We start from the raw sequence: 13,247 nt of genomic DNA on the forward strand, positions 1-13,247 counted from the left end.
CGGAAAAGTTTCCCAGCTAGATTTAGCGGAAAATGTTCCCCTCCAAATCTAGCGGAAAAATTTCCCCACTAAATCAAGCAGAAAAATTTCTCTGGAGGGTCACGTGACCCCCAGGTCACGGGACACCCCCCCAGGTCATGTTACCCCTCCCCGAGGTCACGTGGGGGGGGAGTCACGTGACCCCCCCCTTCTGAGAACACGTGACCCTCAGTATTCTACCCTCCTCCTCCTCAAGAGCTGCGCTCTAATTCAATGTTAGAGGGAGTTGTAAATGGCTTTAACTTTTTTAGTCGAAATACAAAATATGAGTAGCGCAAGCCGTTTCAATTTAGTATAAACATAGTTTTTGTTTCCTTTCATTCGTCAGTTGTTACACTTTCCACATAGGTCTAGACCGCTCGCATTTCTCAGCAAGGAATGAAAAATCTCTTCATCACAATAGGTTTTTTTTTTCCTCAGGAAATTGAATTGGGAGTTAGATTTCGCTTAGATTTTTTTGCCCGGCTGAGTGCGTCAATCGAAACAAAAGCAAGTCGCTTAGATTTTGTTTCACCGTTTTCACTGGGGACCGAGAAAAAAACTCGTTTTGTTGCAACGGTTGTATGCACACCGAAGTGTGAAGTGGCCTGAAAGCTGTGGCAAGCCAGATTGGGGGGACGGAAAAACAATGGACAATGCACTTCACACTTGCAGCCTCTTCGGTAAATGTATTGTGCAGGAGACGTCAACAAGTTAGTGAGAACATTGTGAGTGTCGAGTCGATGTTGTGGATCTCAAGCACCATCTGGTTGTAAAATGTCAGGGCTGCCTATATTCCTTGCTTCGTTGTCGCTCAGTCCATCATGCATGTAGTGTTATCAAGCTTCAAGATTCCTCAGGTCTGAAAGCTTTTGCCGTTTGGCCCTCTGCCGTGAATTGCGTTTTCGAGTGGGACTTGGTTGTTAGTTGAAGTGCCTTGAGAGTTTTCGACTTAGTTCCCAGCTCTTGACGGCATTGTTTCATTAATTTTTTTGCCACTTAGCATTGAAATTTTTTTGATTTGGCTGTTATTATGCGAACTTGCCGCCTGTATTGGTTGTTTTGTGTATGTAGCTTTTTAACTTTTTCCTTACAAATCTTGTAGGCCATCGATGTGATCGACGGTTGCCACGTGGCACCATTGTTTATGTTCAGCGTGTTGGAACCTGTTGAACCATGCTTTCTCTTACGGTGCGTCAGGCATGCGCTTTAACTGTCTGCTGCTTCGTTTTTTGCATGACTGCAGCAGTGAAGTCTGTAGATAATGTTGGGCCACCTGATTTTAGCTCCAACACCTCACAGGCCTGGGAGATTGATGGGTGCTCGTCAGTGTGTGTTGCTTGGCCTCCCAGGTTGATGCGGTCCAGCGCACATGTTAGTGTGTGCCGCAAGTCGTAAAAGACGTAAAAGAGAAGAACGCCGACAAGCGCTATAACAAAACCAAGTCTAACGCACGCACGCACACACACGCACACACACACACACAGTGTTCCACGGGACGTGCAAAGCGGAGTGTAGTGCCTGTGTTTCACCACTTGCATGGAACCGCTTCTCCGAATGGCAGAGACACCGTTGAAGCTAACTTGCTGACAGACAAACAAATAAAAAAAAAAAGGAAAAACATTATTAGTGAAAGCACTCTGACTTGCAGAAAGTGATAGCCACTGATCTCTATGACAATTGCTGGATCGCGCTTCCCCGCTTGTTCGCTGCAGCGCAAGTGAAGCCACCGGACTTAACTCGCTTGGGATACGATTTGCCGTTTTTGCTAGCCTTTGCTGCGGTTTTCCAGCGTGCTGTAGACACGTTTTCTACTCGTTCGTCGTCTTTCGCCGAGGAAGTTTTTTGAAGACTGTGTATTGTTGAGACTTGCCGTTGTGAACACGTGGAAAATTTTACGAAAGTGCAGTGTCGCAGGAAAAAGGCACAACGCGTCGAAAGGAAGGGCTGGTGGCGTATTCAAAGCTTCCTTGGCACGCCGATGTGCCGTGTCTTTGCACCTTCGCACGCTTGGATACCGACCAAGAACCGACGCCGTGTGTATGTGTTTAGCTAGTGCAATGTGTGTGAAGCTGTTCGTGCCTCTGGATCAGCGTCTTTTCCCCTCGCGGTTTAGGAACGAGCTTAATCCAGCGTCCACTAGCGACGGAAGATGTGGGGAAGGTACGTCTTTTTTTCGTCCTTAGACGATTTGCACAATACCGTGCACAACAGCTCCTCATCACTGATCAGTGCTGGATTATTATCAACCTACTTAATTGCACTTGACGTTTGAGCGCGGTTCGCCTAATTGTAATTGGTCAACAGATTGCACACGACCATATCGGCCGCGCTTCAAAGATTTTCATTCTCGCCGTCTTGTACTTTTGCTTTCGAAAACCCCCCTGGCTCCACAACGTTGCCCTATTTGTGCTCCCACGGAATCTATTAGAGTAGATTTGGGACATAGCCATGGTTAATATAGTACATAAGAACACGTACAGATCTCCCCCTCTTATTGATAGCAACTCACCGGAACAGCTGGACGATCGAGAACTCCGTGGCCGATATATATAGACCTTTTCACCCTCCGTGGCATGGGCGCTGCCATCTTGGAATCACGTGATGCGGCCGCCATTAGGTTGCTTCAACTCGTCGCTTCGCTCTTCCCTCCGCGCTACTCCGCGTCTTGGCGGATGCGTTCAATTCGTTTTTTGTCGCGTTTCACCGCGTTTCTTACCTCACTCTGTAAAGTGTCATCTGATACTTATATATTTACCGTGTAATTGCATTACATGATTATGCGAACAACTTCCGCAGTTAATTTTGTAACACGTTTTGACTATTTTTACCGTCGGCGTGCCGGCTACGTGTGAACAGGCTATGAGCACATGAATCAGCGTTAGCGCTCACGCACATTGAACACATATATGACTCTAAGGCAGCGCAAGGGTTCAAAGGTCAATAGCTTATGAGAACTCTGGCTTGCTTGCTAATAGTGGCGGAACATTTGCAATAGAAAGCACGATGTAAGTATATAATGATCGCGCATTTGGGATCTCAAGTAAGGTGACAAAATACTCAGTGTAATTAACCACGTGTTTCCTGAAAGCATCGTGTTTTGTATTCATAACAGATCGAAAACAGTGACTTTTGATTATATAGGTGAACTCGTGGACAAGATAGGGAACAAACGTTTAATTGAAATTTGCTTTATGCAAGAAATAATGGTACGTGAACGTCAGGGAATTTATTTGTTGACAATATCACACGAATATCTGTTCGATGTTCTTATTCGGGTCTGCTATATAAACATTCCCCTGATCAGTTTATTTATGAATTCTAAGAAACTATACTGTGCGTAATTAGGGAAATGTCTACAGTATTTTAATTGTCAAGCTATTTTGTGAAGATAACCAGTTCAATTCAAATAATTCATTTCAACTCAAAGGTCGTAATAAACTGTCACAGACAGCTTTAGAGTGCCTGGGATCCACAATATGCGACGCTGAAAAGACTGTCTGCATTAAAATCGCACGAATGCAGTGTTGTCGACGGCGAATGTAGATTTACCTTTCGCAGCTGGCGACGCCGAAATCTACGAAGCGCATCGGTTCAAACCAGTAAAGAGTTTCCTACACAGGTTCATTGTGAGGCGCCTGGCGCTCGACTTTAGCCAAACTTACCAGAGATTACTTCTTTTGCGGCCTTTAATTTCATCTGGCAAATTTTACGGGAGAGTAATGTCAGGTACCATTTGAGGGGCCTGTCACTTATTTTATACCTTGAGAACGTCGTAAGCAAATCTCCATGTAACAAATAGTCTATTTCATTGGGTCACTATCATAACATTTTGTTAATGAGTACTTTAGTTTAAAAAAAGCTTAGTCGGCCTAGGTTGGTATATTAAAATATTTGTCGAGAACTTAATTTATTTAAATAAAACAGGCCGCGAGGATAACAGTTTTTTTAAATATTATCTACGTCATTATAGGAGACTTACAGTCTGTGAAGTTCAATAGTTGGTGTACGAAACCCAAACTGTAAACTTGCCACTTCATATGTTTTTCGTGATTCGGCACATTTTTAATCATGTGGTGGACCTGCTTCTTCACTAAGCACTCATACATTATAGTCTGTTACAATATAAGATAAGCAGTCGAATCTCTTACATGAGCTCGAGCCCTTGCATACCACTCGGTGCACGCGCAGCCAAACCCCGACGGCAGGCAAGAAGCGCGTGCTGGACGCGGAGCTTCTCCGGCTCTTTATTTATTTTTTCTTTCAACTAGCGCCCGGGGTACGGCTGTGGGCCACGGTAATCACCTCTGTGCACCAGAGCAGTTGTTGCACCGCCGAACCTGGCCGAAATTGACAATTGGACGTAATCAGACGCATCTGGTATTCATAAAAGTGCTCGCAATTTAGACTCGAAAGCACCTCGTGGTTCTCCAAGTGACTCAGCACCATTGTGTCATTTGCTGTGTTGCACAAGAAAGAAATGTGTATCATAAAATTAAGCGAAAATGGCATGAAACAGCAACACAATCGTGTGCGCGTTGGAACCGAAACCTACCAAATTGAAGCAACCTCATGGCGCCGAGTGCACCAGCGCCCTCTACCCGACGGTCAGCCAACTACTGAAATGAAAAGGTCTATAAATGATCTAAAGGCATCTACGCGCGACACACGTTCAGAACTTTGGCGCGGCGTCAATTCTTGACCGGTATCCAAGCGTGCGAAGGCACAAAGATGCATCACTCGGCGTGCCAAGGAAGCTTTGATCACGCCGCGACGCCGGCGACACGTTTTCGACGAGTTGTACCTTTTAATACGGCTTCACGCACATTGCACTCGCTAAACACATTCACACGGCGTCGGTTCTTGGTCGGTATCCAAGCGCGCGAAGGCACAGAGACACGGCACTTCGGCGTGCCAAGGAAGCTTTGAACACGCCGCCAGCCCTTCCTTTCGACGCGTTGTGCCTTTTTCCTGCAACACTGCACTTTCGTAAAATTTTCCACGTGTTCACAACGGCAAGTCTCAACAATACACAGAGTCTCAAAAAACTTCCTCGGCGAATGACGACTAACGAATAGAAAACGTGTCTACAGCACGCTAGAAAACCGCAGCAAAAGGCTAGCAGAACGGGAAATCGTATCCCAGCGGGGTTGCGTCCGGTGGCTTCACTTGCGGGAGCGGCAAGCGCGATCCAGCAATTGTCATTGAGATCAGTGGTGATAGCTGTGGATGTTTAGAATGTTTAAAATTCATAGTATATCGGCTGCGATATAGCCAGGGAGGTTTCAATTTTTTACAGAAATTCAAAGTTTGACAGTTTCAGCTCATTATTCTGATTTCTAAAAGGCAGCTTATTGACTCCGTTTTGATGCCTTATAATGCTTCACAATTATAACAGCTTAAAAAGAAAAAAAAAAAGAGTGTTGTACCCATCCTTTCAAAATTTATATTTTTCTGCTTGACAAATATAAATATCATCGCAATTAACCTGATTATCTGGTTTGCCTCCAGGATGCGTATGTTGACATGAAAGGCACCCAAATTACCGCTTTTGTGCAAGGTAAACAAAGTATAAAATACCATTGTGATTAACCTGGTTATGTAGCAGACGTCCAAGATACGTATGTTGGCATGAACCGCTTGTTATTACTCATCATTAAAGCCTCATTGCTTATTCACATTTCCTGGTTAGCCTGACTTGGGAACCGAGCTGTACGTACAAAATATAAAGGAGAGAGATGTTTCTTTTTTTTTTTTTTTTTTTACTACGTGTTTCAAGGTCTTCACTTTTCTGGCAAGCTTGGAAGGCAACCTTGTGGTTTGCCAGACCGCATTAGTGTTTGAAAAATGCAGAGGGGGAGCAAATCGGCTTAAAAGGGCGAAAGAGTAAATCACACTTTCGGTTTCTAGGCTAGGTGGTGCAAGCTACTGCTCGTTATAAAGTGTACAGCCAGTAGCATCTGTCCATCGGTCCATCCATCCATCGGGCGGCCTCATATTGGCGCTAACAGTAGGGAAACCGAAGGATTGGCTCTATTTGCAAGATGTCTTGTAAACTGCCTTAGCAGCGTGGGGAGGTGAACGACTGAGAGGTGTTCATTTGTTAATTTCTTTTACATTTAAGAAGCAAATAATTAGCTGTTACTAAAATGCTATCATAGTTGAGGCAGTTTTAAAGGCGATGCCGCCAGATATAGCTACCACAGACGCTGGAAGGTAATTCCTATCTTGTGTTGGTGTTCTAGACGCGGTGATATCACCACAGACGCTGGAAGTTCATTCGTATCTTGGTGTTCTAGGTGACGTGATATGTAAAAGGGGGCTATTAGTAGAGCGGGAGCATGTAAATTAAAATACTGCAAACGACCTAATTTTTGCAAATCACCTACGCTTCGCGAAAAATGTCCTGCGAATACGGTTCCCTATGGTAGCAAATACGTTGCATACAACCCTGATTTGCGAAATTTTGAGCTTGTGAATTATTCCTAAATACCAAACTTTGCCGAATTCGCTAAATGTTGAGCAACGCGAAAATAGTTGTTTACAAAGTAACTGCTCAGCACGTCACAATGTTCTATGCTGCTAAAAAAAAATCGGCATTTTCTCTTTTGTTTTGCTGTAGAGGTCAGCTGAACAGAAGGAATCAGACGAAGCCCAGGTGGGTGCCTAATGGCTTTTCTTAATTGTGCTTGTCTAAACTTACAAACAATGAAAAAGCAAAACAATTTTTTTTTCTAATGTTTGAATTATACTTGGAGACAACTTTTTGCTGGTAACGAAGCCGAAGCTATGTACGCCAGTGTGCTCGTGCACGTAGAACGCCAATCATAGCTTTGCATGCGCCGTCGTCGCCCCTGGAGTGCCGGAAAAGGTTGTCCCCGAGTATGGTTACAAGTCGACGGACGCTGGCTCGAACTCTGCGCCCGATATATTTCAAATGCATTCATAACACTGTTCTTGCCGCCATTACAAAGCTGTGTCTAAGCATCGCACGTAGCGCAAGTGACAAGTTTGAGATGTCGTGGCACACCCAGAAAACGGCTTTCAAAGTGAGCACAGAAAACCAGGTTACCACTAGCCGCCTTTTGAAAAGTCGTCCGGTGGTGCCGCTTGCAATCGAAACAAGGTGAGGATCTGGCAGCAGCGGTGCATGCAGTATCCAAACCCATATGTTTTGCACCTTGGTGAAGGCTGATGTCTTCTAAAATTTGAGTCTCGCCAAATTCAAAATTGGATAGTTACTAGCGTAAGCCTAAGTTATGTGTCAGATTTCTTTTGTGTAGCTCAGCCGGACTGGATACAGACTCGTAAAGCGCGTCCTGACAGACGAAAGATGGTGGTGTCTTTTAAGACTGCTACTATATGGACCAACACAGCATTTACAAACAAGACCGCAGTTGCCCACACTGACTGTGGGCACTGCGCGGAGTTCTTGAGTGCTGTACATTCACATGAAATGTACCTCATTTAAAACGAAACAGCGTGTCTGATAAATGGGAGCTAAACATTTCTGTCTGTACAGGCAGCCTCTTATATGCTGCGGAGACATCATGTTTTCTGCACTATGGTTTGCACCCGCTGTATGTTCTTATATGGTGTATGTGAATTAAAAATTAAAAACAAGACCCGCACCTAAGTATTATTTTACTGCGAAATGGGTAGCGATAAAGTAGACGCTTTTGATAACCAGTTATTTCTGCAGAACCTATGTGCATTGCAACGGAGTTGTGGTTTTTGTTTTTAATTTTAAACATGGCCGTTCTGCAGTTTCGCCTTGCGAGCATGATCTTTAGGCTGAATAAATATATTAGTTTTTTTAGTCGAAAGCAAAATAGTTTGATAATGCGAACAATTTTCGCTGCCATTTACTTAACCGACTATTTAGCACCGTTTACTAGCATACTTAGCTTCTTTCTGGAAAATGCAGCGGCTTTATGCGCTGTTAGTAATCCTATTTAGCGATGTAAAGGTAGCAGCTTATGCTAAGGATCTTGTACATATCTGCTGTTTTAACGTTGCAGGTAGTTTCAAACTTAGCAGTTTTACTCAATGTTTTATATGTCAAGCTGCAACACTAATTTCCATACTTTATTGTTTTATTTACTTATTTTTTTCTCCGCAGCTGCTTTGGTGTCAGATGGGCTAGAAAGTATGATTTAGTTATCGCACTCCTGCTTTCAGCACAAAACCAGAATGACTTTTTTATTTTGCATTTCTTTTTGTTTCTTTTTAGTTAGATTTCTGTAGGGGTGAACGACTCCAACATAGATTTGACTCCTCATTTGTCTGGATTTCATCAACCCAAGCAACGAGTTTTTTTTTTTTTTTTTAATGGTCTGGAAGCAACATTAAGACAGCTCTGTAGTCGCCCTTTTCATCAACAAGAAAGTGATCAAACATCAATCGCACATTGAAAAAAAAAAAAAAAGATGAATGAAAGGGTGTGTTGATTTCAACAGCTAAGAAAACAACCCGCAACAAGACTACCACGTGCCACTTTCAGTTGAAATATTATTTGTAAGAACTATGGAAATCCGAGACAATACCCAAGATAATCCATCCCTCACAAACACACAAAAATTCACTTTTCTGAGTGCCTGTTACTCTAATTGTCGGTGTCTGTGGGCTAACAAACCCCCCCCCCCCCCCCACACACACACACACACACAGAAAAGTGATGTCACACGCAAGTGCCGAACCTTCGAATTTCCACTGACTAATTGTCAGCTGCGGTGCACTTAGACTTATTGGTTTCGTGTGACTTGACCTAAAATGCCCCACTGGCATTCCATCAAGCAGCATTGGCGCTCGCCGTTGCTTTTGAGCTTTCATTTCTAGGCTAGGTGGCGCAAGCTACCGCCCGTTATAAAGGGTACAGCCGTTAGCGTCCATCCACTCCTCGTTGGAGACGATGCACCTGATTGGATCCGAGGCCTCGCCGAACGCTGGCGCAGCGCTCGTGTCCAATACACGCTCGGAGTACGTGATCGAGCAATGACGGAAATGCGTTTGGCGCGGACTTCTAAAAAGGGCGTGTTCCCTGATGATTCTGCGATTGCATTTTATCGAAGTTTGAATGCTACGAAAATCGGTTAAACCTTCATGTCCATCGCAATGCCAAAGTGCCCCCGACCGCACAAGTGAAAGGGTTTCAGGTGACAATATCAGTCGAAATTCAGCATCGGTTCTGTCTGCTTCTCGCTCTCATCCATGCGTTCAACAGCCGGTCCAACTACATGCATTGCTGCTGACATCGGCATTCTTAGACGTCTACCGTGTGACTCGCGAGAAAGCTTGCCCTCTTCTCTTTGGTAGTTAATCCTGTTGTGAACAATCACTAGCCTTTTCTTTTTTTAACTAAGGTTTTTGATGTTTGTCCCTTGATTTTCATGTGGGCGCCGCCATTTTGGTGCCTAGTGCCGATCGGGCGCCATTGGCTATCGTTACGATTCGGAATTACTGGCAACAATAATTTAAAGTTTAAAATGTTTTTTTTTTTTTTTTTTTTATAGCCTAGGTGGCGCAAGCTACCGCCCGGTATAAAGGGTGCCTTCATTGATCTCTATCTATTTACAGTTGAAGTGTCGCGACTCTGTAGCGCGACTGATTTGGCAGCTCTAGGGTGGACTTTGTCCGTAAGAGAATCCACGATTGCACGGGACAGTTTCATTCCATTTCCCCCGTGGTGTTCATTTTAATTTCCCGGAGAATCGGAGGGAAAACGAGCGAATGACTTGGGATTTAGGGAACGCCGAAGAGCACAAGGTGCATGCAGGTGGCCAGAGACATGGCTGCCCGACGACACCTGCCTGCTCCGTCGTTGTCGGGTGGGCGGAAGTACACGGGGTTTCGTCGTATGCTGTGCAAATGTTTTTTGTTTCTTTCTTGCGCCATCTGCGGACACGCTGCGATGTAGGTGTAGTGTACTACGTGCGCCTCCGGTTTGCTGGCCTTTTTTTAAACCTTTGCTCCGCAGTTTATCGCAGTCTGGGCTCTTCTTTTGAAAGAAATGCCTCCTCCCGCGGTTCTGCGCGTGTGTGCTGTCTCGATGCGTTCGTGTAGCGTATTTTCCGAATTGTAGACCGCATCCTGTTGTGTAGACCAACGCGTTGTTGTGCCCGCCAGGTGTGCCGGGCACTGCGCATGTGCCTAGCCGACAACAGCGCCACCACAGCGGCCTGACGTCAGTGCCGCGCGTCGGTGGAAATGAAGTTTTGGCTGAAAAGGGATTTGATGTCTAATGCGTAAACCGTACATGAAAAAAAAAACAATAATCGTGTACAGGAAAATTGGAAGAATATGTGGGCGTAAGCAAGCGTGGCCTTGTTAAAAAAAAAAAAAAAAAAACTTTTTACATTTTTGGTGATTCCTGCGAAATCGAGGGCACCTAGCGGCGAGAACGGAAAGCTCTGGCGGCAGGTTCTCTCCAGGAAACAGAAGGGACAGGACAACACGAATCTATTGGAGATTCGTGTTGTCCTGTCCTGTATCCCCAATCTCCAAAGCTTTAAAACAATTTGAAAAAAAGCAGGTTTTAAAGCACGTGATGCAAATCGCTAATAGTCCTGGAAGTATGACCCAAGGTTTGCAGTGCTCTTGCACTAAAACATATTCACCCGTATTCACCAGGCGCGAGTAGTGCCTGTTTAACCGCTGACTAGCGACGTCATCGACTAAAATGATCACCTGGCAAGCGATAGTCGCCTCTAAGTGAGCGCTTGGTATTCACCGGTCGTGTTTAGGGCCTAGTCGCCCCGTGCGACTAAGGAGTCGACTAACAAATCTTAGTCATGGGGTAGGGCTAGTTTGGCCGGTGTTTAGCGGGCGACTAGCGGCTTAGCGCCATGGCCGACTCGTATCACCGCTGACCGCCAGCGCTATAACAAAGCACTTACTGTCTCGGAACGCTGGGGGACATATCTAGAAAGAATCGGAGGGGCAAATATTGACTAAATAGCCATGTTCAACGGCCAGAGACATTGCTAAAGCGATCTCGGCAGGGCGGTGGACGGCGCGAAGAAACGCATTTACGGGCGCTTCCATATTCGTTTATGTCGCTGGCAATGCGGCTTCCGTGTTTCTCCCTGGCGTTGTTTTGAAATTTTTCGTTGTAAAACTCTGTCTAAGACAATATGTCTCTCATTGTAACTTTTTTTTTCCTGATGAACATTTAGATATTAGTTTTTGTAGGATAAAATACCCATTTACGCAGCGGCGTTGAAGTTCGCGTGCCCGTGACCTATCTTTTTGTGTCACTTCCGCTTCTTAGTTCTGACTTCTGCGGTATTCACCCGCTCGCTTCGCGCTCGTGAATACCGCAGAACATAATCGCTCGTTAGTCGCGGATTTCTCGTTTAGCTCGCAACTACTTAGCCGCGCCTGGTGAATACGGGTGATTGTCTATCTACTGCGTGAACCAGTGCCACTGTACCTCGAAGGCAGGCCAACACCTCGCCGCCTAAACATTCATACCTCTAATCTTTATGTTTTGAATTTTTTTTTTTTTTTTTTTACCGTGTTCCATAGAGCGCTGTTTATTTCACTTTATTTTTAGCTGTTGTTGACCACGATTTGTTGGGTGTGTAAGTGTGGCTGCAGTCAGACCATTTTTGCTGCGTCTTACATATAAGTTGCTTTTCTTGCCCATTTTGTCCGCATACAACAATATTTTTATCACTATCAGGCAGATTCTATTTTTTATATATAAATATAGATATATTTTTTTTTATAACGCAACTGTGTTTATCAAGCAGTTAAGCAGAAATTTCAATAGCAAAATGAGCTGTAAAACAGACTGGCAAGCTGGCGGAAGAAACGTTAGGTTTATGCGTTGTTTTGGTATTTTTAGGCTTATTGTGAAAACGCTAAATTACTTGTTTCTAACAAAATAATTTGTTGGCCTAGTGGATTAAACATTGCGAAAGACAAGGACAGGAGGGAGCGTATACGCAGGACGAGCGCTTGCTTGCAACTTGAGGTACTGACGATTTAATTCGCTAGATGAGGAAGAAGAGGACATTAAAGACGTTATGGTCTTTAATTGGTGAGGAAGTTCGCGTGTCACGTGGCCTATATTTTTGCCTCTAAATTTAGCGGGGAAACTGAATTTTTGTGTATACGTGCCTTGCATGTGACATCGTATGGTACCGTACTGGCCGCCATTGCTCTGTACCTCGCTCCTGTGCGCGCCTATCTTCTGCAGCATTTCGCAAAATGGAATTTGTTCTTCTTGGCAAGCGTTGCGGAGAAGGAAAACGGATTCGATGGTACCGAAGGTAGGCCGCAAAAGGTACGGGCACTGGAACAGGTTGGAGCAATAGGGAGTTTTCGTACACAGTTTTCGCCATTCCGCAACGCCCTTTGCAACCCGTTACGATACCCAGAACTCTACAGTCAAGGCTGTCGGCGCGCAGGCGCAGTTGCGATTTTTTCGTTGCGGAGGGCTTAGCGGAAGAAGAAACGCGGCCTACGAAAACTCCCTTATGGCGGCTGACTTGACGTCAATGCAAGCCACGTATAGGTCACGGGACGTCGATTTGCCCCGCTAGATTTAGCGGGAAAACTGGATCGGTGTCTGGGGTCGCGAAGCTCGAATTTTCCCGCTACTTTTAGCGGGTGACTGAGTTGGCGTGTAGGGGTCTCGCGACGTCAATATCGCTAAATTTAGCGGGGGAAACTGAATCGGATGTTTTGGCCACGAGGCGTGGATGTTCCCGCTAATTTTAGGGGGGAAACTGAGCTGAAGCGTCTCTGTGACGGATACAACGTCACGGAGTCACGTGGCGCTACTTTCTGCGCTAAATTTAGCGGAAAATGTACGCACGCTCGGACGGACGGGCGGGCGGACAAACGGACAAAGTTCTGGGACTGGGGGGTAGCGTTCGCCGCCGAGCGTTGACGCTGTGCTCACGTCCAAGATTCGGCGTCCTCTGAGCAACTAATAAAAAGCGCGCACTTAAAAAGGAAAAAAAAAAAAAGAGGCTGCGTGTGTTCGTCTTCTCGGTCTTTTGTGTTGCGCTTCAACCTTTCTCGCGCATCTGTGGGCCCAATTAAAAGAGCGCTTGCGTTCTGCGTCGGGTCGGCCGTCCACCGCCATTGTTCTTCAGGAGCTGTCTCCGTGTTGACGCGCGTGAAATCCCCCCCTCCAGGGGGCGCCACCTACCTCCTAATATAGAGGGGGGGGGGGGGGGGGGGGGTCGGGGGTCGGGTCGGGGAAGCTCCGTTCCGTT

At 45.5% G+C, this 13,247-nt stretch overlaps 1 protein-coding gene across 12 annotated transcripts in view; it reads left to right on the top strand.

The window, feature by feature from the left end:
• The window catches only part of LOC8051130 (polypyrimidine tract-binding protein 1), a 126,114-nt gene that overhangs the window by 12,907 nt on the left and 99,960 nt on the right, over positions 1-13,247 (top strand). For 6 of the 12 annotated variants that reach the window (XM_029992117.4, XM_029992108.4, XM_029992109.4 and 3 more), the window contains exon 3: positions 6,641-6,676. The exons of the other annotated variants lie outside the window; for them this stretch is intronic. In XM_029992117.4, the coding sequence (XP_029847977.1) occupies positions 6,641-6,676 (36 nt within the window). The remainder of the gene's footprint in view (positions 1-6,640; positions 6,677-13,247) is intronic. 12 annotated transcript variants of the gene reach the window in all.

Source organism: Ixodes scapularis, unplaced genomic scaffold, assembly GCF_016920785.2.
Source record: "Ixodes scapularis isolate PalLabHiFi unplaced genomic scaffold, ASM1692078v2 PGA_scaffold12__126_contigs__length_90152505, whole genome shotgun sequence".
Lineage (NCBI taxonomy): Eukaryota > Metazoa > Arthropoda > Arachnida > Ixodida > Ixodidae > Ixodes > Ixodes scapularis.